The 25,342-nt window shown below is 39.9% G+C and overlaps 1 protein-coding gene across 7 annotated transcripts in view; it reads right to left on the bottom strand.

Annotated features, from left to right (window-relative positions):
- Positions 1-296: 296 nt before the first annotated feature.
- trps1 (trichorhinophalangeal syndrome I) overlaps positions 297-25,342 on the bottom strand; it is a 96,120-nt gene continuing 71,074 nt past the window's right edge. For all 7 annotated transcript variants that reach the window (XM_026929823.3, XM_026929825.3, XM_026929824.3 and 4 more), the window contains 2 exons: positions 9,385-9,507; positions 297-3,934 (listed from right to left, as the gene is read on the bottom strand). In XM_026929823.3, the coding sequence (XP_026785624.2) occupies positions 2,870-3,934; positions 9,385-9,507 (1,188 nt within the window). In that variant the 3' untranslated portion in view covers positions 297-2,869. The remainder of the gene's footprint in view (positions 3,935-9,384; positions 9,508-25,342) is intronic.

Below are 25,342 nucleotides of genomic sequence, written 5' to 3' on the forward strand. Positions count from 1 at the left end.
ACACACACACACACACACACACACACACACACACACACACACACACACACACACACACCCCTCAGGGCAATTTAGCATAGAAAATCCACCTATTGGCGTGTTTTTGGGATGTGGTAGGAAACTGGAGACCCCAGAGGAAACCCATGTGGACACGAGGAGAACATGTGCGACTCCTGGAGCTCCCTGGAACTGTGAGGTGCCAATGCTACCCGCTGTACCACCGTGCCAAGTGTTAAATGTGAAGAGGGCATATTCAAAGTGACACAACAAACAAAACAATGCACAATTTGCCAAAATGTTTCGTTATTACTTTATTAATTATTATTATTATCATTATTATTATTATCAGCATCATTATTCAAGTTTAGATGTAACAGACATCTTTGCCATCTTTTTTGAATCTTTTTGCTTGTAAAACCTACAACACAAAAAATGTTAAGGTGGCAGTTGAAGAAAATCAAAATAAAGAAATTCTAAACCATCATCTATGCACTTTAAATGCAGCAAAGGTGTAAAAACAATAATGTTCTAAAAATAATAGTTAAAACATTTACATAGTCTTGCCTTCTGCCTTGACGAGGGCCAAACTGGCTTCCAGGCATAAACAAATACTCCTTTGTGTTTCAATGTTGGTAAAGCCTTATACAAGGCCTTCAAAAAACAAACAAAAAAAGGCACAATCTTGTTTGCTTATTACAATGCAGTACCTGTTCATAGTAATAGCATGCTAATAAAACACATTTCTTCCTTAGCCAAAAAAAACAAAAAAAACAACAACGAATAACTGAAGTGCAAGCATTAACATAATTACAAATTGAAAGGTTTGCAGAAAACAAAGATCTTTGTAATACCCAACTGTATAAATGCTCCAATAAAAAGCGACACTTTATAATTATTTCCAAGAGGCTTTTGCAGTTAAGCAGCATTGTAAGGCTATACGTGAGGATCTGTGAAATGCAGAGACGTCTTCGAGACATCCAGAGCATCTCTCTCTCTCTCTTTCACATCCCTATTTCATATAAATAATGTCCGTGTGTAGCCAGACAAGACCCAGCTTGCTGAGTCCATGGCTGATAAAAGGGACTGTGGGTATGAGAAACATACAGTGAAACAAAATAGAGCGTGCACACATTTTGCTAGCACACAAAAACATGAGCTGATGTGGACTGTGTTATGCTAGACACGGAGTGTAAGAAGTAACTCAAAAATACGTGGAAAAGTGAAATGCGTGCTCATCTGTTAACTTAAGTTGTTGAGCTTATAATGTGATCATGGTTTGGTACTAGAGATTATTTCCAAATGCATAATTAAGACATTTTAGGGCAAACTGTTTTATAAGTCACAGTTCTCAGTTATTTGTTCCATATGATGGGAGGAGCAATGCAGAGTTGTGAAGGGAGTGTCATCCAACATGTAGCTTACAACAGCAGATCACTGTTATACCTCTCTAAGAAAAGTTTTATCAGAAGGCACCGAAAACACCTGCAGTTACTAAATATTAACAACAGTTTTCATGTCTGTTTCCTATGAACAATCACAAGACAATGCTGACTCTCCAAAGAATTCCACAGAGAAATGGAATTCAATCAAATCCATGCTGGTTGAAAGACCAGAGAGGTTGTGGTGGGGTTAAGGGGTGAGGTGCTTGTCCTCCAAAGCTCTAGGACACCAAAATTAGCACATAAAGCCTTGAGTTTTATCAGCTTCCCTTGTTCAATGCCGACAGACAAATACAAGGAAATGCAAGTCCATTACAACAAGCTATTTAACTATAAAGCATAAGAACACAAATAAGATGGATGAACAAAGTCATAAAGGACTATGCTTGGAATGGATAGTGCCTTTGGTGGCTAAACATAAACTTTTGCTTAATGTCCACCTTTAAAAAGTTAAAATATGAAAAAGTATGGATGATCGTATCTTTCCATTTTATGTGAAAGAAAAAAAATTAGCAGGTGTTTGCTTCATTACCTTGTTTGCTACATTTGCAATTGTAAACTTTTTCAGAGCCAAGCTCAAGGCCCTTATTCAGATGCAAGTTCAATGTTGCATATCAACATATCAGGTAGAAAATACTTTATCAGGCACTGGTAATATGATTATTCCTATTATCAACTTAGAAAAAATATCTTTTTTTTAAATTCCTTCCCAAATTTCTAGAGTGACAGGTTACCATCTCAGCAACCATGGCAGCAGCTAACATGTGTCGATGGAATTATGTAACAACAGTAATCCAACTCTACTTCTCAGAGGGGAAAATATACAATATGAAAAGCAACATTAAACTGTAAGATATTTAGTATAATGTTAACCAGAGACAGAAAGGCCTAAACTAATATGTCATCTATTTCAGCCATATACATTCCCTGAGGATGTTTGTTTTGAGGATGAAACTCACTTATGGTGTTGCCATAGCGACAAAGAACTGGCATGTTTGCACACTGTTTGCCACACAGAGTCCCACATCCCCGCTTTGTTCAAAACCAGGTGAGAGAACTTTCCAGAAGGCTGGGAACAGCCCTGATACAATAAACAGAATTCAGTTTGAGTAGATATACCCAGCTTACTGAACTGCTTTGTCAAAATGAAAAGTCTGGGTTAAAAGAAATACAAAAAAAATCTAAATTTATAATCTACTTGTACCATTTTCCTTAAAGGCATTTCTTTAAAAACAGCCAAGAGTCTGTCACCATGAGTCTGAATAGAAATGCTGTCTATCAATGGCCCTTAAATTGGTTGCTGAGGTGCCAGGAGGCATCTTGGCACATTTTGATCAATGAAAAAAAAAAATCTTACGCATTCATGCGTACAATGTTTTTCTCCTGCTGAGTCTCTTATTAGCTTCCTTCCATAATGCTCTAACTGTGCTTCATTCATCCGCGACCATAGCGTTTGGGTCAGGGGCAGGGCGGTGGAGCCCTCGTTGGATGTGGGTGGTGAAGTCATACTTATCAGCGCAGGCATGTAGGCAGATGCTGCACTGGAAGGGTCCGCCTTCGCCATGGCAGCTCATATGCAGGGCGTACATAACTTCGTCTAGAAACACGATGCCACAATGGGCACACTTACTGCACAGCTCATCCTGGGTGCCCTGATCAATCCTTTCCGGTTTGATGGGCTGTGGGACAGCACCATCGTCCTCTTTGGCCTCATTGTCTCTGTTTGCCAGGGGAGACGCCCGTTTTTCCAGCAGGACCTTCTCCTTGGGCATGGTGGCACCGTTGGGCAGGGAACTGGGTTTGGAATGATGCTTGATTGCCAGGTCAAGAGGGGTGTCGCTGTCAGGTCCAGAAGGCGGAGGTGGTGGGAAGTGAGGGGGCAGGCTGAAGGTGGGGTAAGGCACAAAGCTTTGGCACGGGTTAGGTAGGCCGAGGTAATGACCTGGGTTTCCTGGCACGGCCATCTTGTATTTGGTCCAAAAGCGAAGCCAGTCGGCCTCGTTCTGGAGCTCGCTGTGGACAATCGGTAGGCTGAAGACAGGGTACTGGTACTTCTCAATGGGGCTGCCTGGAGGTGAGTAGCTGGCCTGCTTGGATGGACGTAGGTATTTCTCTATGGGACTACCCCTTTCAGAGGCAACCTGTGTGCCCATACCTGGCCCGTTGCCCTCTGGTGCTGTGCTGTCGCCAGGGCTCTTATGAGCATGTAGGGGTGGCATGCGCTTGTGGATCTCCAGCGTCTGGCTAAGCAGGAATGCATGGGTGGAGCGTGGGCTTGGCTGACCCTTGCCTGGCTGGGCGTGGGTCTCAGCTCCTGGCTCATCAGATCTGCGCTCCAATGGGCTGCCATTGAGCCGATCCTCAGTGCTGACACGCTGCTGCTTGGAGCTTGCCTGCTCTGATGTCACACTGTCAGGGTTCAGGCGTTTCCGTGTACGCCGACGGATGATCTGCTCGCCATTGTTCTGCTTGATAATGTTCAATGGCCTGGGAGTCTGAAAGACGGAGAAAGAGAGAAGGATGAATTATGGATGATTTTCATTTAATGATGATTATTATTATAAGTTTTGCATGAGGACAAAGCTTAATCTTGCAACGCTCATAATTTAAATCACATGACAGGCCTTGGTGTATGGCATTGGTGCACTGAAGGCCAAGACAAGTCATTGCCAAGCTTGGCACCAAGGCATTTCTACTCCAGTGCTTTATTGAATGACATTAGTCAAATGTCAAAATTATATAGAAAATTGCCCTAAAATTACAGTCTTGCTGCATGTTCATAATGCTGTCTTTGCTGAGCATCAAAAGTTCTCCATCAATTTCCTACTGTGCTTCCACTATGAGAATCCAATTAAGCAGTGTGGTATGCATGCTCAGGCAACACTTAAGAACCCTGTGTGGAGAGCAGAGAAGCCTGGCTTGCAGGTATCTTGATTATAGTCCCTATTGTAAATGACATTTCATTGCAATGATTCATCTCTTCCAGGAGTCTGAGGTCACACTCCAATAATTAGCTTGGTTAGTGTAATAATCAGTCATCCAATGACTATTAATTATGAGTGTATTATTCTGTTAGCACTCCGGAGCTACATGGGTAGCTCATATAGACACTGATACTTTATTATCTATTGTACAAATAAACATGTACTCTCTAATGTGGTAAATGAATTTCAAACATATTAATGGACAGCTTCAAAAAGCATAATGGGTGGGATAGCATAAAGGGGATATTATTGTGATGTGAAAGTAAAATAACTGTATGAGCTTTAATTAATCACCATGTTCACAGTGTCATAACTTTTGTTGCAATGTATTCATCTGCCCTAAAATTGCGTCATGCCATTTGGCTCTAGCATGTGGGTAGCAAACTTCAGTCAGGTGTCACATCTCATATCAGGTTCCACTCTGCTGCTAGACACACTTTCCCACATCGTCTCTTTCTCTATACAAATCCTCCACAAGCCACTGGGAGCCACATCTAATTGGGAGGGTAGAAGCAAAAGATGAAGGTGAAGCCATTTCATTTCATTTTTCCCCTCCAGGGCTGAGAAGAGAGAATATGGCACAAGAACGCAAATAAAACTGTTTTGATTTCCCCTCTCCAGGTTATATGCTGACTGTGAGGAGTAAATACTGCAGGGAACGTTAAAACTAACATGGAGCTGGCTGCCATTATTGCACCGTGGTTCATCGATATGTTCTCAGGGAAAGCAGAGCATTAGGGAAGGAAAGAAGACAGAAGAAGGGGATCAGGAAGGACGGACAGGCTGAGTGGGCGAGGATGATACAAAGGGACCATATCCTCTCTTCCCCTCAAAACGGCAATTTAATCAGAAACACAATTCCACTTAAAGTAATGCAAACTTTTCTCAATATGTTCAATTGAGAAATAATTAGAAGCACATGAGTGGAGCTATGGTTTGAGTTTAGCAAATTTTACAGCACTGCTTAAGTTCACTTAATGTTACATGCACTGGACAGCATGAATGTGAACATTCTCGGGCTGTATGTCTAAAGAGATGAACTTCATGTAAAGTCAGACAAAAAGAAAGAGTGCCCTCTACTGCCAGACCAGTTCTGGCCCTCAGTGCATATGTACACACATATACACCACTCACTCTGTGCCTCTCTCTGTCTCCCACCATCTCTCGTTCTCTGTCTTTATCCAGGCTAAATTGCGTTTGGGTTTTCAGTTATTCCCATTGTAAGAGTTTTCAGTAACAAAATTAAAGTTTAGCTTATAGCATTATGAAAAACTCCAGCTGCTGCTTTATTAAAATGTATTAAATATTGAGTGCTTCTCTCTTGCTCCTCGGACAGGATCCACTGCGACCCTGAACCAGATAAAGCAGTTACAGAAGATGAATGAATGAATTAAAAAAAAAAAAAAAAAAAAAGAATGAATGAATAAATAACGGAGCGCTTCTCTCTTTGTGCTCCATTACAGTTCTATAATATAGGAGATGAAGAACATGTGGGGGAAAAGGAATTTGGAATATCATATTTGATGAGACTGACATTTTCCACTAACAAGGCCACGTCAAACTGTATATTTTAAATTTCACAGTCAAGCCAAAGAAAAAAAAATAAGAACTTTATGCATAAATATAGAAAATAAAGGGCGAAAATTTAAATGCAGTGCAGAAAACAATGCAAAAAGATATCTGATTTTTGATGTGTTTGAGGACCAAATGCATAGTGTTCACAGTGTTGACAGATTTCTTGAGGACTGATCTTGTATTTTCTCATATTCTCATGACACCCCAGAAGTTCATGGAAATCTAACATTCTCTAACTGCTTTGTGTTTGCCTTGAGGCAATGGATGACAGCGCTTAACTCTGCTGACAGAAGGTGAAACCAAGCCTCTGCAACCTTGAGCACCCCCCAAGCTCCTCTCTTCGCAATCCTTTTCAGTTGTCCTCCTGCGTGTGGCTGCTTTCTGCATTTCAGTACCTATCATTGTTCCTCAGGCCCCTCCATGTTTAAAGCTGTCTCACAAAGCTTTCTTTGGGAAGTGTGGAGCATAAACCTGAAGGAGTGTGTCTGAGGTCAGTCTTTGGATTTAAATTTGCAGTTCATGAGCAAAACTATTCCAAAAGTGTCTTTTCCCCTTTCTAGCTTTCAAATTCTTCCTCTTTCCATTTTTTTTTCCAGAGGGTCACAGAGTTAAGCTACGTGAAACTTTCAGGCAATATTTTGCTCTTCAGGTCTGTCCCACGTAATAAAAGTGCCAAGTCAATGAGTCTTGCGTGAAAAATGAAACAGAGGCTTCTCACAGAGTTTTATATTGGGCAGTTACACAGGCCATACCCAGTGCACATGTTGAGTCCTATTATTAGAAGATAAAATCTGAAAGACATTTATTGTAGCAATGTGTTCTGGCACAAGGACCTCCATTTAGAGCCCATGACAGCATGGGTTTATGAGGTGATATTATGAAATGACTTATGTACAAAAAGAATAAAAATACTGCTAGAATCCCACTGCTATATCAAAGTAAAGGAATTTGCTGGTGTTCAATGACCAATAAACAGTTGATTAATGAGACATCCAAAAACCTTGTGATCAGACATGTTGTCAAAAACCTGTCTGTTAAACTTCTCTTCCTCTTCAAGCTCAAAATTGAACATAATTCAGATGGAACCTGATGCACTGATAATGCTTTGTCCATTTTACTTATTAAGTGCTGATGGAGTGTAATGTGTAACAGTCTGATGGTCCAGTGCAAACACTACCTTAGAGAAAACACATGTTGGGAAAATTTTAATTTAAAATAAAAAAAAAAACAAAAACATGAGCTGACATGACTACCCTGAGTATCTATGCTTACTGTTTCAGTAAATTGTTATAACACAACACAGGATTATTTCTAGTAGCTTATATATTAACACACATCTTAAGTGAATAGGTCAATATAAATAGAGATAGCATTTATGATTAGTGAGAATATAAAAATTGGTTTGCTGGATGGTTTCTAGAATTTGTTGAATTAAATGTGAAACTTCCACTGATGCCAGTTACACAGTGGGGTGGTGACGGGGTTTCGATGTTGGGAGTGAAATAGTTTCTGACAATTCCATTTTTTTTTTTAGGTGGTTGAAATAAACACACAGCACAGATGATTATATACGTGTCAAATAACATGTTTTGTGCAGTATTTGTGTTACAATTAAGTTCAAAAAAGGTAAACAAAGTCATCATTACAATTCCATATTTAACAGCCTCAGAGATCAAATGAACGCATCCCTCGGTTTGTTTAATCATACTTTAAAGGCTACCAGCAGTTATGGTTAGAAACGGGATTAATTGGGATCATGCTTTTCTGTTTCTGTTTGAAAGACCACTAGCTACACTGTGAGCTCAGGGATTTCGAGGTGACAGTCGATTAAGTACTGGAGGTTTACTGCAGGATGAGAATAAGAACTGTAGATCTGGTTAATTCAACATAATATAAGCAATATGGCAATATAAGAAGAAATGTCATTTTCCCCTATTACCAGCATGTTATTTTAATCACTGTCAGTGGAGCTGTCATAAAGGTATTTCATGGTAATGGTAATAATAAAGCAAGATTGGTTAACAGTATATTGTGCCATGAAGTTTAAAATAAAACATTTGTGCAATCACCACTTGTACTGTTTGGAATCCACCCAAATCCACTCGCACACATAAGTGTGTTGCACTTCTCAATTTAACTCTACAGATCACTCAGTGATTTTATTTAGCAAATTTCCTAATCCTTCCATGAAATTAATTCCTGACTATTGCACTGATGAACGCTAACAGGTGGTACAGGTGCATATCATTATATGTGGTAGCCTGTATAATACACCAAATTTAGTATACCATATTTCATAGATCTGGTCAAAGGTCTACCACTTAGATGAATAGTAAGATGTGAGCCTTTGTGGTGAGTTCTTTCACAGGCTGAGCCAACTCACACCACCTGGTGGCACAGCCTCTGAAAGAGCGCCTTATGGCTTGAGCATCCACCTCACCCTGCTTGACCACAGTGATTCAGGCAACACTCTGTTGCGAGGCCTCTGCCACCCAGGCTCTCGGCCTGATAGCTTCCCAAATCAAATGCCTCTCATTCTAACGGGGGGGAAAATCTTTTGGCTCAGCACAGTTCCATCTGAGTTTCAGAGCTTAAATGTATAAGCAGAGTAAATTCCAGCAATAGACCCTGGGCACAAGCATAATGGTTACTCTGTTTCACCTGTGCAATTCCTCACATGTTGACAAATTTATTTACCCATCATGTTTATCCAGACACTGTATCAAAGCACAAGCACACTTCAAGGTTCCAGGGCAGGGTTTGAGTGTGGAAAGAGACAGGCGAATGCACGTTCACGTACATACACACACAAATTTGTTCATTTGGATCAAATTGAAGTCGGAGAGCAGAGAACTGTAGGGCTATAAACTAAATCCAATTGTAAAGTCCTTTCACGATTCAGTAGAGAGAAGCTGTGTTTATGACGAGGAGTTTGTTTTCTGTGATTCTGCAGGCTCCACAAATAATCATATCACCAATAACTAAATTGAGGAGAAAACTGCCCTATGTGTCTACAAATGAGTATCTATTCAATATAAAACCAAAATTACATTTTATCTGCCTTACTGACTTTGGGCATCATAACTCTGGCATGAAAAAGAATGCCATAAATAAGTGAGTTTGGGAAACAACTGGGAAGTAAGGCTTTTGCACACTACAGGATTACTTCCAGAGGCTATTTTCTGATTAAGGAGGTGAGAAAGTTACAAGGGTGCTGACTGGTCAGAGCTGCCGTCAGCTTTAAGCCTAAGAGGAATGGCTGCACTGGCACCTTTCTGTTTAGCTGGACCTTCCTTTTTTCCCCCTAATCTGTAGGTGGGCTGGTGAAATGTCCTTCCTCTCCCCTCCCCACCCTCTGGCTGGTTATTTTGTTAGTTCCCCCTTACCGAGTGGAGCTTCTGATAGAGGCCACACGCATTGCACACATAGCCCCCGTTGGCATTTTTCCTCCACAGTGAGGTCTTGGTGGTCAGGCAGTTGGCACAGAAGACCCCTGATCCCCGCCGTCTCTGAAATCATAGAAGAGAGAGAGAGAGAGTGAGACTGCGGACTACAAAGAAAGATGAATAGAAGGATAAGAAGAAAAAAAGAAAAAAAGGCTAAAGAGGGACACTGTGATGGATAATCAGAGAGAGAGTAATCATGGGGCTTTCAGCAGCAAAGTGTGATGGCCTGATAGGGAGAGACATGCGCTCCAATCAGGACATCAGTACATAGTGTGATGGACAGAATTTATCCTTAATCTTCCAATGATTTCTGGACATTTTTTTTTTATCACTGTGTGAGTGGTGACAACACTGACTGACCCTAGCCACCTCCTGAGAGAATCAGCTCTGGGCTGGTGTACCTCTAGAATCAAAACACTTTTATTTCATCAGTGACAGCTCCCCTTCAAAAATTATTAGTTACTAATACAAAGTCTTTACAGCGAATGACAAACAATTTCTGTCTGTGGAAAAATTAAAACTTTAGATTTACCACCAATGTGGGCCAGTGTGTTTTTATTTATGTCAATATACCTCTCCTCCTCTCACAAGTCTAAGATAAATTATCCATAAAAAGATGAGCACGTTACTCATTTGATGACTTCTGGTCTTATCAGTGACAGAAACTATAAGTGAATCCCGTGAACGGCTTGTGAGTCAGCCAGGACATCAAGACAGAATTATCCAGCTTATGGTCCTGTAAAACTCATTTGCTCTTATAGAACGTGTGTGATTTATTTACCTTCAGAAGGCTTGTGCAGGGATGATATTCCCTCTGCCAGAAAAATACAATGCTCCTAATTGTGCTCCGATACATTTCGAATGGAAAGCTTTCTGCAGACATAATTTTGGCGCAGAGGCTGGAGAGCTTTCTTGGCAGGCAAAGGGCACTTGATTCATCGGGTGTTTCAAAATGTATCAGTAAAAAAGTTTTGGGGAGCAGCCAGTTCCCTACAGGGCAATTTTTCCATCCAGATGCAAGCGTTATCAGAGGGCCCCGCGTCAGCTAAACTAATTATGATCTCGCATTCGCTGATACCTGCTCACTCTAAGGGTTGACATTTACCATTAATCACAGATACATGCAAAGTGAAAAGAAATGAGTGTGAATGAAAGATGGTAGCCTATGTGGCCATAAAGCCGCCAAATGACAGCAATAATTTAATAGGATGTAGATTTTTTTTTTTTGTAAGCTATCAGCAAATGCAAAGGCACTGCGACAATAGTGCTTTTCATCCAAGTTGTATTCCCGCTCCGACTGGCTGTTCATGCTTCAGGCCAGAGGCTATTTTAAAACCCCTGTCTAGTCCATAGGGCCTTATTTCAGTAGATAAAACACTCACACATGTTCTCAGGATTACCAACTTGTCAGCAGTTTTTTAAGTCACTAGACACTTATGCACAGCATAAAGAGTGAAAAACAAATGTAAACCTTTTTTTTTTTTTTTTTTTTGAAAATGTAAAGATAATTTTACTCAACAAAACACTGTTTTCACACCAATTACTTGATTATGTATTCTTATAGCATGCACCTGGGCACAAAATGTCCACTGCTCACTGTCAAATCCACAATACCTCACTAGCGAGTTAGTTAAAAATCAAATTACAGGTAATTTACGCCCAATTCAATGTTCTCTTGTAACCCTAAAGGCGAGAACGTATATATTTTCCCATCTCAGTGGGGTTTTTAGAGGGCCACATGCTAGGTCTGACAGGCATGCCATGATTGATTGATTTATTCTTTCCTATCCTGTTCTAGCGTTACAAGCCAAACAGAATGTCCGTCATCAGCTCAGTGGAGTTCTGTCTCTGGCCCTCTGGGTTGCAGAGCCAAATCACTCACATGTGTTGCCTCTGCCCAGTCTCTCCTCACAGTGTTAGCACAGCTGCTGAGAATGTGGCTAATGTGCTCAGGCTCAGCACACAACACCCACACCTCTGCTGGCCCTATTTGTCTCCCTGCTTTTGCTGTTCATTTGTCAAGGCTCCCAAAAACAGGTAATGTTTAGCCACTGATCAATCCTAGCCCAAAAGTGGATAGCCAAACAAAATCAAACAATACTCACACACTAAGAGCAAATCCAAACTCAGGGCTAGATGTACGTACAGCAGTGCAAAATGCAACTTGAAGCATACACCAATGGAGAATACACTAGCAGGGTGTCTGAAATTAACACTGCAGCTCGTCATGCACGAGCTAAGTCGATGTGAAGTGCAGCAATCACAGAGCTGTCAAAAAACTCGGGACTATTGCAAGGAATTTCACGTTCAGTAACAAAGATAATGTGTTAATAAATTAAATTCTTATTAAATAAAGACTCTCATGTCAGAACAAACAGTGTAGAGGGCATTAATGTGCTGTATTCGATTACTAATTGGCCTTAATGAAGAGACAGCAATGTACAGAATATGCTGCTTTGTATAAAAGTGTACAATTAAACAGTACTACATTTTTTTTTGTTATTGAATAGATGTGAGGAAATCTGATAAATGTACAGCACCACATCTGGCAACACTGCCTAACCAGCTCCAATCAACATGCATGCTGCTAATTTACACATGGTTTTAACATTTATTTCACAACAACTTACAGTTGATATTGAGCTCTGTGGGAATTCTGAGAAACAAAGAGCAAATGAATATGACATACTGACATAACTCATGGCTATTTTCTAAATATCAATATATAGACTTTTTTTTAAATGTACGTTTGGCTACGAGTCAACAATCTACCTACTTTACTCCTGCATAAGTAATGTGTACAAATACACACATAAGACTCTACATTTGTTAGTAGCTCACATGCCCCTACAGGTGTGTGTGTGTGTGTGTGTTTCTGTTTTGGTCGTGAACAAATGTCCCCACAAGAATAGGAATAGCTGAGAGTTTTGGGCACTACCAAGACAAAAACACACACACACACACAGAGTGCTGACAGTTTTGAGCTTGTGGGGACATCTGACTGGTCCCCATGAGGAAAGCTGCTTTCTTAAAAAATAAATAAAAAAAAAAACAAACAAAAAAAACCCCTGCAGCATTTATTATAAAAATCTAAAACACCGAAAGGATTCCTTTTAATGTCTGGCTTAGATTTAGATGTAGGCACAGTATTAATTAGCTGCATTAATAATTATGTCAGTGGAAGGTCTTCACAAGGATAGTAAGATAAAACGTGTGTGTGTGTGTGGTGTTTGTAAGAGAAATAAGGATTGCAAGGTATTGTGTCTAATGGGTTGCAAGCCAACAATTTCAAGTCTCACGTACAAATGAAAAGAAGAAAACTGTCTTCTGTCAAATGACTTATAATTCCAAACTTCCATTTCAATTATCATCTAGACTGCTCTGTCATCTGTAAAAACTTACATGTACCAGGCTTTGCAAGGTTTCAATCCCTCCCTCATTTGATCTCATACAATATGACAAGTCAAAGAAAAAAGAAACACCATAATCTCCTGGATGGCTGCAGCTGCTCTAAAGGCAAGAAGGAAGGAGAGAAAGTCTTGATCGTCTCTGTTTTCCCTAAGTGCTTGGCCATTTTTCTCGCCTGCCACGTCGGTCTCTCTGCGGGGTAATGTATTGTCTTTTTTTATGCGCAGAGAGAGGGGCCGCCAAGCTCTTGGGCCCTGTTCCCTCCCTGACCTACTTCAGTCCAGCACTGCATCTGCTCCTCACGTTGCTCTTGCTGGATAGGATCCATCATGGGCTTCCCCCGGTGCCATGCATTATCCTGCATGCTACAAACTCCTGCCGCTGCTGTGACTCCCGCCATCCATAAACACATGGCTTACCGTAACAGCAAGAAACCCTGGCTTGTGCTTCACCACTCATTGAACCTTTCATAAAGCATCCTGCCTCTGCCAAGGCTGAAAACGTCCATCATGTGTTTGGGGTAATTATGGGCGAGATTTTCAGGGGTAATGTTCTTGCACGCAGCGAGCAGCAGAGCAGTGCTTGGATTGCAAAGGTAGAGTGGGTGTTAGAGGCACTTATCCAGGCAAATAGCAAAACGGCTCCCTGCGTTTGCATCGCAGGCCGTGATGAATAGCCTTGCTGCTCTTGGGTGCTTTCTGTGGGTGTAGTCCTGTGCGTTCTGTTTGGACGTGATTGATTATTAATGCCTTGCTTCAGGTGCTCCGGGGAGCCAGACTGATTTTGCCCTCATAAAAAGAACCAGAAGTAATTAGAGCCCGGACCTAATTACATCTATTTATTTAACGAACATGTTCCCACGTTCGACTAAATTCCTCCTCTGCTCCCAGGTGAAAGAGGTGGTTGGCTGCCATCGCAACTTTCTCCAACAAATCAATCAAATCATTTCAATGTTAGAAAAAAATCTAGCACTGTTGGAGTAGCACTGATATACAGACTAGATAAACAGTTTCTAGATCCACACTGCAGATGTGAATGATATATTTTTCATAATTTAATCAACTGATTTGACATAGCTCTCTGGATTTCATATTGATGGCACAGAGTAGTTTCTAGCCACTGATACAGCAGGCTTTTCACGTGGTCTGCTGCAGGGAGCTGAACTGTATGATTACATGTCTGAGTTAATGCACAGCTGTAATGCTAACAAGGAGAGAGGATTCACCACCATGAGAATACCTTTGGACTGACACTAATCAAGAAAAAAGATCTGAAAATAGATCATTACAATCATTTCAATATCCACTCTGAGGGTAAGAGTTTAAAAGGAATGTTTTATACACAAAGCCATTGAAATTAAATTTAATTTAATTTTCTTAGGCAATCCACAGGCCCTCTTACATTAAATAAACAATTATTTAATCAGCTACAGGGAAATTAGGCAAACCCATTCCGACAATTTCAATTTCAAGAATTCTGCATCAACGTTTTGTGGTGCAAGCAGCTTCATCTCAATGCTTACTGCTAACATCTGGTTACAATTCCAGACATATCAAACCATCAAGTCCTGCTTCACAAGAAGCTTATCCTAGTTTACACAAATGTGATGTCTATTGCTAAATTGCAGCTTGACTTGCATATGCTGGAGTGTAATATATTATTTTGATTTACTCTGCAAAGATTTATTGTATCTTAATACAAAAACCTGGGAGGTCACATCTCTGAGTAAAAAAGCAGAGAATATTTGAATTCACTTCTGCAGCTCCTGACACAATTCATGGTGCAATGAGCTCACATTATGAAAAAGAATGGAAAACAGAGACACTCAGAGCCTCATCATAGTATTTGTATCAACATATATAGCGGCACACATCCAATGTTCAGAAGAAAAATCAACTAGTAATGAGCTTCACTACAGACTCCCTAAAGGTAAAATGTCAAGAAAAGAAACAGACAGATGTTTTACTTTGACCTGGCACAGCTGGATTGCTCTCTCAGCCGTAGTTCAATCATCCTAACCGGCATGCTCAGAAAAGAGCGCACTCTTTTCTGAGGCCATCCTTAACCTTTCTCACACTTTCTCTGAAGTATATCAGTGAAATCAGAGATTTTAGATAAGTTTCTGTTCTACTTGAGACAAAGATCCATCTGATAGCTTTGAAGCTCAGGAAGCTCTATTGTACACAAACATAAAAACAAAACAAAACAAAAAAGAGATAGGAAGAGTGTATCTTTTTTGGTATTCTTTTTTTTTTTTTTTAAACTAAGAATAGATCATATCACTTGTGTCAATTGAGCCCTTTAGGAACTGTTCCTATTCCTATCTATTCCTATTTATTAACAACCTAAGGTGTCTTCCAAGCTTCTGCCAGTATTACAGAAAGGCTTTGTGTATCCTGGAAAAATCCATTACAGAGTCCTAACAACGCTCCAGTCTCTCCTTATCCATCCAAAGGCATTATGCCTTCTGACAGTATCAATGACTTCAGTGTTGCCTATCTAGGCATCCTGTGATATATAGTATCATCTTACATACAGTGGCCTCAAGGACGCATCCTGTCGGCTTACACAACAACCGGTTGGCAAACGAGCGATCAGTTGCCTTGCTAACCATCATTCTGGGAATGTCTGAATGTGACAGTAGGCGACTTGAGACAATGGCTGCAGAAACTGACTATAAAGATCAGGACATCTGTCATGACATCAGGGGCACAAAGTGAAGGGCTAAGATAACCAATGACTGGGGAGCAATGTCACACATTGATTGTGTTGATTTTGAACTCCCTCAACTTACTTTTACTATCAGTCTAAATCCCTGATAAAAAGCCAGTTGTATACAGTAGCTGTTTGCACTGATATGCAGCAATTGTAATTGATTGATTAATTGATTAAGAAACAAATAAATTATGTAAATAGTGGGCAGCACAATGGTGCAGCAGGTACACTATAATGGCCAAAAGATTGTGGACACCTGACTATGACATCCATACGTGGTTCTTCCCCAAACTGTTGTCACAAAGTTGGAAGTGCACAGTTGTAGAATGTCTTTGTATGCTGTAACATTACACTTTCCCTTCACTGGAACTAAGAGGCCCAAACCTGTCCCAGCATGGCAATGCCCTTGTGTATAAAGCAACATTCATGAAGACATGGTTTGAGATGGTTAGAGTGGTAGAACCCGAGTGTCCTGCACAGAGCCCTGACCTGACACCATTGGGATGAACTGGAATGCTGACTATGTGCCAGGCCTCCTTGTCCGATATCACTAATGCTCTTGTGCCTGAATGGGCAAATCCCTACAGCCACATTCCATACTCTAGTCAAAAGCCTTCCCAGAGAAGGTGGAGGTGGAACTAAATCTGAAATGGGATGTTCTGCAAGCTCATATGGGTGTTATGGTCAGGTGTCCTCAAAGTTTTGGCCATATAGTGTAGCAATGCTGGCTCACAGCTCCATCGTCCTGGGTTTGGATCCTGAGCTTCAGTTACTCTGGGTTTCATCTGAGTTCCCTGGTTTCCTCTCATCTCCCAAAAAACATGCCAGTAGGTGTACTGCCTACACAAAATTGTCCATAGGTGAGAAAGAGTGTGTGAATGTGTCTGTGCATGTGTGTGTGCATGCTGCCCTGCAATAGACTGGCATCCCATCCAAAGTGTATTCTTGCCTTGTGCCCAGTGTTCCCAGAATAGGCTCTGGATTCACCGCAACACTGAGCAGGATAAAGTGGTAATTAAAGACACATGAATGGATGAATGAAATAAGTAAATGAATTAATAAGTTTAGTCACATGTTGGTTGATTAAGCACTAAAGGACAGTGTTCTGGTTCTCAGGATAGGAGAAAATAATGGCACTCTATATTCCTGCATTTATGTTGATATTTACAACGTCTTAATAAGTAGCAAATTGTCATTTTGCTACAAATGTCTACAGAATATATGTATATACACCCTGTGAACTGCCATGAGGTAAATTCTGGCCCACTTTACTTTAATAGTGCATGTTATAATACAGTGTGGAAAGGAGGACATTGCCCTGAAGGGGAAAACACAAAGGCCACTGAACACAAATATCTATGAAACTGGGTGTGTGTGTGTGTGTGTGTGTGTGTGTGTGGACCAGCATTTCAGGAGCATAACAGCAGGGCCTACAAGCAGTAACAATGTGTATTCAGCACAAAGCTCTACTATTAACCAGACAGTGCTGAAGCAGGTACAGGACTGCAGCCTATAATATTATATATATAATAATTTATATCATTTCAACCACTGCATATATGGGAAAAAACATATCTAAGTATGCAGTCCAAAAAATGTGAGTAAAACCATGTCCAGTTTTAAAGTAATGGTGATTATTTGGATTTTCACACTTACCTAATGGCATTTTAGTAAAAATCTAAAAAAAAAAAATTGATTTAATAGGGAATTACATCAGATTACCTCAGCAACTTCTCAGGTGGTCTTTCAGGAAAAAGAAAAAAAAATGGATGCAAAAGCCATACATAGATAAACATTGTGTTCCCTGCTCTGTAAGCAGGAAAAATCCAAGTCTGCATGGGATATTAGACATTAATGACTCGAAGAACACTGCTTCCTCTTGCAGTGATGCCACAAAAGTCCAGATCATGGCCTGCCAGTAGGTATAAACACACAATTGGTCAAACGCCTCCAAAGAGCAGAGATCAGAGACCAAAAGCACATGGCTCATGAAGAGTACACTGAACTACCAAACAGGTCTAAATTGCGGAGGTAGATGTCATGTCCTGAAGAAATCTTTAATCCAATCCTTTACAGCTTCAATTTAATTCAATTAAATTTTATTTGTATAGCACATTTAACAATGAACATTGTCACAAAACAGCTTTACAGAAATAAATACATTCAAAATAAACTGTAAATGTGTGAATGAGCAAGCCAGAGGCGAAGGTGCCAAGGTGCTCCCTGAGACGATATGAGGAAGAAACCTTGAGAGGAACCAGACTCAAAAGGGAACCCATCCTCATCTGGGTGACACCAGATAGTGCAATTATAAGTAAATCCCTTCTATAACATGGCCAAATAGAGCAATTGTGCAACCAGTAAATTCAGTTTTCACATTCAACAAACCATCCCCAGCAATCCCAATGATCTTTGTCCATACAGCTTAAGCAATATGACAGAAGAAATAATATCATATCAGCACTCAAGATATACAGTTTACTTGAAAATTTTACCAGCTGTAAGTTTGGAGTTACTTCAGAGCACTGGAGCTCTGCTGAACCATCATTATGTGATGATGTGCTACAGGTTTTTACTCCAGTTACTCTGTGCCACAAAGCCTGACTCCACTAATGAGCACAACAACATCTTAACAAAGAAGCAAACCTAATTAGTGAGATCAGATGTTGTGCTACAAATGCTGGAACAAATGCATCCAAACACATAGTGCATTTTGATGGATCAAGCTGAGAAGCCAGATTTGAAAGTCTTCCTACTCAAAGAAAATGCATTAGACACATACAGTATACACTCCCCAACCACTTTATTAGGAACATCTGCACATCTGCTCAATTAAGCAATTATCCAATCAGCCAATTGCATGGCAGCAGTGTAATACATAAAGTCATGCAGATACAGGTGAATCGCTTCAGTTAATGTTCACATCAAATGTCAGAATATGGAAAAATGTGATCTCAGTGACTTTGATTGTGGCATGGATATTGGTATTAGATGGCTGGTTTGAGTATTTCAGAAACTGATGATCTCCTGGGATTTTCACACTACAACAGTCTCTACAACAATGAGCAACAGTACCGTGGGTGGAAGCGCACTGTTGATGAGAGATGTCAGAGGAAAATGGCCAGAATATTTCGAGCTGACAGAAAGGCAATGGTAACTCTAATAACAACTCTTTACGACCGTAGTGAGCAGAAAAGCATCTCAGAATGCAAAACATGGCAAATCTTGAGGCAGATGAAATACAGCAACAAAGGTCATATTGTATTCCACTCCTGTCAGCCAGGAAAAGGAATCTGAGGCTACAGTGGACAAATGAGCAACTGAGCAGTTGAAGCTTTGAAAAAACACCAAGTTATGTTTTTTCATAGTACATTTGTCCAGTGGCCATCCCAGTCCCCTGATTAAACTAAGAAAACACAATTTTTTTATAACCTTTATAACCCATCTTTACCAAGCATGCCAATAATTCTGGAGCTAACTCTAAAAGAAGAAAATTTCAAGTGCAATGCATCACAATTTTATAGGAGGAAATATTCATAACCACCACCTTTTTCCTTTTATATTCGGTGACTTGGTTCCTTGACCTAAATCCACTGAGAATTCTACTTAAAACAGAGGAAAAAAGAAACATAAAACAAATAACTAAAAAATAGAGAAAGAGGATGCTGTATAAAGGAGTAAAAGTTAGTAGAACACTGTGCAATGTCTAAGGGGAAAAGAAGGGTGAAAAACAGACCTTCACACACTTTCTACCTATTTTAATTCTACTCTGCTTCTTTGTCGTTTGACTGTCAGCACCAGCACATGCACAGGAAAAAAAGTCAGTCTGACTGGTCAAATTTATCTTTTTAAACTCCAACCCCTACTGGTGATTCCAGCAGCCTACAGAGATGGCCTCTTCACGTCTAAAGAGATGGCCACGATCATTTAATCCTCATTGGTGCAAAGAAGGAGATGGGAAATGAACGGCTGCCACTAATGATGCCTCCATGGAGCTCAGAGCCCAAGGCTCAAATAACCAAGCAGCAGTGCTGAGATGCCATTAAACCTTCTGAGCAAGCAGTGCAGCGTAGTGCTGGATGTGTGAATCCATGTGCTAAAAAAGTGCTGCGGGGGGGGGAGGCTGGGGGGTGTGAATTTGGCCTGTCAAGCCACCGTCAAACACTCATTTTAAAAGCATGGATTACACGCTTACTACACACAGCATTAAACATTATGGCCTGAAATACTGATTAGAATTGTTCTCTACATAATGATGCGCAACTTCTTGGGACACTCCACAAGTGATCATTTGCAATATTGTACTAAGTGTACAAAACCACAGCTTTGCCCAGTAAACCATGACGTTATATTTGTTCTTTTTGCATCAAACTTCCTAGATCCAACTGTCTGTGGGCTCAAAGCTGATAGCAAGGGGTTGATAATGAGCTGCCTGCATGTTGCACTTGCAGGATGACAATTTAAATCAGACCTATCATGTTTTGTCTTGTTATGCCATGTTACTAACAGGCTAATCTTTTTAATAGTTCAGCATGTGTGTAGTAGACATCGTCCACCCAATGCAGGTAAACAAAATGCACAATATAAGTGACGCAACATATTAGAAACTCAGGAAATCCAAAGTTATAAAAGGGTCTATGAATAGCTCTTTAAAGAATATATCAACTCCCTAGCAATCAAACTCAGTGCTTAGGACTTAACTATCCAACAACCTTGGATAAATAAACCTTCCACATTAATGACTGAGGAAGTCAAGGGCTTGATCAACAAGAGCTTTGCTTCATTTGGATAATTATGGGAGGTTCCAGCAAGGGGGTAATGAAGGCACTTTATTGTATTAACTCCTGGCTTGAATCACTGGAATATGGAAAAGTGGAAAGTACATCTCTGTCAAAGAGGGCAAACACCTCAATCAGTCTGTAGAGCGATGAACCTAATGAGTTTTAATAAAGTGCACAGACTTGATTTAGTAGGTGAATGTTAAGTTTGAATAGTTCCAGCTTGGAGGAAGTCCATGTCGTGGCTGGCAACTTTATTAGAGCATATCAGCACACAGGAAAGCAAAGGTTTCACGAAAAACCACCATGCTGTAATAAAGACTGCTGGATGATGCAAAGAACAATGAAGTAAGGGGAGAACGGATGTCCACGCCACCTTTACCCACCCACTAGTCAGCAAATATAATACTGATGCAATACTGGACAGACAAACAAACAGAACACTTAGTCATCATTCTGGCACATACCAAATGCATCAGAATGTCAGTTAAAATAAAGCAGTTGTTCAGCTGCCAATGCAGTATACATTTAATTTAACTGCTTCAATTTCCTCACACATCTGTGTAAAGCATAGTATGTATGCCAGGCAGCAGCAATAAACATTCTGTGCATTAGCGATCAGACACTGCTGTGCATTAATGTGTCCAAACAGTACTAAGGCCGATTACTAATTCCATCTGGTAGAGTGCTGAACTGCAGGTCCACCTTCTGCCCTCCGGCAAATTGAATGACTAGCCTGTTTCCAATTTTCACTAACTCCAGTATCTAACGATTCATACATCCATTCTCCATCACGCTTAGCGCAATTTCATCCTTGACCCCTTTAATGGCAGAACAACATGTCCACTGTTTTTTCCCCATCCCATTCTCCCCCCGAATCACTTTGTATTTTCTGACCCCTGCCACTGGCTAACACAAGCACAGGCCAGTGGTAATTACACCTCCAGCCCATTAAATATAGTAGCACTGGTCGTTTTGTTAAGGCTGCTCTTGTAAATTTCATCTGAAGGGGCACCATGTGAAGAGGAAGGGGAGGAATGAGGCACTGTCTAGTGACCTCCACCTTTTAAAAATTTGGAGTTGACTTTGTCTCAAATAAAATAGTAAGGCTGATCAGTTTATGACATCTCCCCTGTTGGAGATGGATATCTGGGCGGCTAAAGTAGGGGGCATGAGCTACTAAGTGGTCCATGCTAACCATGTTTCCATCCAAATATTAGGAATGATAGGGAGGGTACAATTTAGAAACCTAAATGATTCTTTAGCTTATCCCTTCTGGGTGAATATTTGAAAGTTCTATATACAACAGAGAGAGCAAAGAACCCTTAGCTATCCAAAGAACCTTTGAGGAGCCATTTTTATTGCAGCAACTGCTACATTTATTTGGCATAGACCCAATTTATTATTTATTTATTATAAATATTAATTTTGTCACTAGTGTATGTAACATGCATGCACCTTATAAAGCATTCAAAATGACATGTTACAGAGCTGGATTTAGAATTATAGTACATATAGTGTCCTCCAAAATTATTAGCACACTTCATAAAAATGAGAATAAATAATTGTATAAAATATACATTATAGACGAAAATAAAAATTTTCCATTCAAACAAAAAAGACTAACCAAAACTATTTCTCTTTAGAACTTCTTTTTTTAAAAATAGAAAAACAGAAAAATGACATTTTTAAAGTATATAAATATATATATATATATAACCTCTAATGAATATTTTAAATAAATACAAACAAATTGTCACTGACAAATGAGGTTTTTTTTTTAAATTATTTTTCACCTGTCATCAGTCCCCAGGAACTCTATGGCACCTTTAACCATGGCCTGTTTGCCTGGGATTATAAATAATATGACGTTGCACACAATGCAACATCCCTTTGTCACCCGAAAAATCCAAAGAACATTCAACACAAAAGATACAGATGGTTGTTGACCTGCACAAATCAGGTAATGGATAAAAAAAAGAATACATGAGCAGTTAAAAATATCATTAAGCACAAGTAGGCCCATAAAAAGGTTTAATATGTCTGAAACCGCTGGAATTATATCCTGAGCACTTCTAGTGAGGAGGATGGTGAAGGAGGGAAAAAAAGACTCCAAAGATCACAATTTTAGAATTGTACGGTTTAGTTGATTCTTATGGTTGTGGCTGTCAAAATGAACTGTTAAACACCACTTTCATAACAACAAACTGTTAAGAAGCATTCTAATAAAGAGAAACCCCTCCTCAAAGCATCTCAAAAAATGCAAAACCTTAAATTCACCATGCATCATTAAAACTATATTTGGCAGCGTGTGTGTTGTGATCAGACGAGACCGAAATCAAACTTCTGGGCCATTAATTTTCATGAAGGGTGAAGGGTACTGGAAATAAATAAATAAATAAATATGCTGAAATATACAAGTGGGAACAAATGCCAAAATAACTATCAAATAATCAACATATGTTTCACTAGTCAAGAGCTTAAAAGAGCCAGTGAATCCTGGATGCAGACAGAGTACTGCCTTGGTGTGTCACCATATGTGCAGTACGAGAAACTGTAGCCTCAGTCTGCTCACATACCGAGAAAAAATGCAAGAAGCTGCATTAAAATACAATAAACAAATGGCTATTTTCTCTCTTAGGCCAGGTCCATGGAGAGTGTATACTCAGGGCACAGAAAATGAAAGATAGGCTTTTTTGGACAGAAGACAGGAGCATGTGTTAAGGCTCTAGGCAGACAGGAAGAGGAAGACATTGATGTGCATTCAGCACACAAGTCGATCAAAATGTGAGTAGAATTGCAGTGTTCTAATTATACAAATCTTGAAGCAGGCAAAATTACAAGTTTTGTAGCTGGTGGTTCAGATCCTGTGAATTTTGAAAGTATCGAGAATTCTGCTATGTATCAGGATATTTCATCCTGGTTGCCTCTGCCAGGAGGTTCAGACTTGGCCAAGGTAGAGCTTTTAACAAAATGATGAGCCAAGCAATCTTTCAAATCAACAGAGAAGTCTCCAGATTTGAATCCAACATTAGAATATAAAGAAGCTTAAAATTGAGGAGTGGATCAAAATCCCTCTACAGGTGCCTTCAACCTTTCTTTTTTCTTTCCCCATTTTTGCTAATTTCCCTAAAGCGTACCAAATATTGAACCCTGAACTGTGCTGTATATAAGTAAACTAAAATAAACTAAATTCAATCATAAAACATTGACACATTAAATCATAATTGGTTGTTTCTTACTCTCAAGTACAACTACATTGCTTCAGGTTTGGGTATTAATATGTATACGTGTATGATTGTCAGGACAGCAGGCACTGTATTGAAAAAAGAAAAAAAAAATCTAACACATTCAAGTTGCTGTAGCTAATAAAAATAAATTATCATCATAAAAGTTTAAGTTAAAGCTGAAGGTAAATTGTTGATGTTACATTGTTAAGTTTTAATGCTGAGTGTTTGACAAGGTGGTCTCAGCAGTCCAGAGAATAAGAGAGCCAGTGAATCTTACAACGGAGATAAATTCTGGCCTCAGGCTCTTATTTCTTATTTATGCAGACAGAGTACTGCTATGGTGTGTCACGAGCCCCTGTCATGAGCCCCTGTACGCTCATATGTGCCGTACGAGCAACTGTAGCTGCAGTCTGCTCTCAAAGCTAGAAGACAAAATGCAAGGAGCTGCAACAAAATACAATAAAATGAATGACTATTTTCTCTCATGGTCCAGGTCCATGGAGTTTGTGTGCACTCATCACACAGAAAATGAGAAATGGGCTTATTTGGCCCAAAGACAAAAGCAGGCATGAATGCTATAGGCAGACAGGAAGAGGAAGGCATTGATGTGTATTCAGCTCACAAGTCGATCAAAAGATGTGAGAAGAATTCATGAAGGATCAGAAATGATTTGTTCAGTGTCCTAATTATACGAATCTTGAAGCAGGCAAAATCTGAAACTGGCACAATTGATTATTCAGATGGGTGTACGTGGTCCCTACAGTCAATAGCCAAGCTTGAAATTAGTAATGTGTTCGGTGCAGATCTAGCAATTCCGGGTAAAGAGTTTCTAACATTATTTACATACTACAAAATACTGCAATTTTTCTCAGCCCTCACAGAGCAGAGGTTCTCAGACTTTTGCAGACTTTTTTTTTTTTTTTTAAATCAGGACTTTAAAATAAATTTCCCGCACCAAATATAATCCATTCAAATATCAGACTCATTATTTAAATCTGCACAATACTATTTGAATCTATTTATTACAGATGTAGAGCTTTATTTTCCTGAAATTTCCACTGACAGAAAACATTAGGTCCAAGTTGAATTTACTTATAGGCCTACTTGCTTTTGCCAACCCTAGAACTCAAGTGTAACAGAGGGCTCACAGAGACAGAGCACAGATCCATATGCAAGGGGTTTACTGAAACAATACTCAAAGCCAAAATAGTCTAGGTCATTACCAAAATAACTTGAAAAGTGAACAATCCAAAACCATACCAAAACGTGGGCACAAGGCAAGGCAGGGTCAAAATACCAGATGAGAAGTCGCATCAAACTGAGAGGGCAAGGCAAAAAACAATGCCAGGCAAGGCGAGGCAAGACGATGAGAGGCAAGGCCATACACAAAATATCTATCCAAAAAAACACAGCACAGAACTCACAAGATTAGCCAGCAAACTGTAACGCTCCACAGAGGGAGCCCTCTGGTGGTCTGGAGGGTAAATGTCTGGGCTAGATGTTACATTAACTTATATTAATAATAACGTGATTGTGATTGCCAGCACTATAACAAAGCAATATATAAATCACAGATCCCCTTTGCGAACCACTGTCACAGAGTATACACAATCTCTGTCCTTGAAGCCTGAGAACTTCACATAAGAAAGGAGACACGTTTCACATACCTACTTTGATTCAAAAGGTTTTTCTTTTTTCCTTCCTATAAGATACAATCCAAATTGCTTTCAACACAAAGTATAGACTATAGACTGTCCCTACTGAAAG

Source organism: Pangasianodon hypophthalmus, chromosome 23, assembly GCF_027358585.1.
Source record: "Pangasianodon hypophthalmus isolate fPanHyp1 chromosome 23, fPanHyp1.pri, whole genome shotgun sequence".
NCBI classification, from domain to species: domain Eukaryota; kingdom Metazoa; phylum Chordata; class Actinopteri; order Siluriformes; family Pangasiidae; genus Pangasianodon; species Pangasianodon hypophthalmus.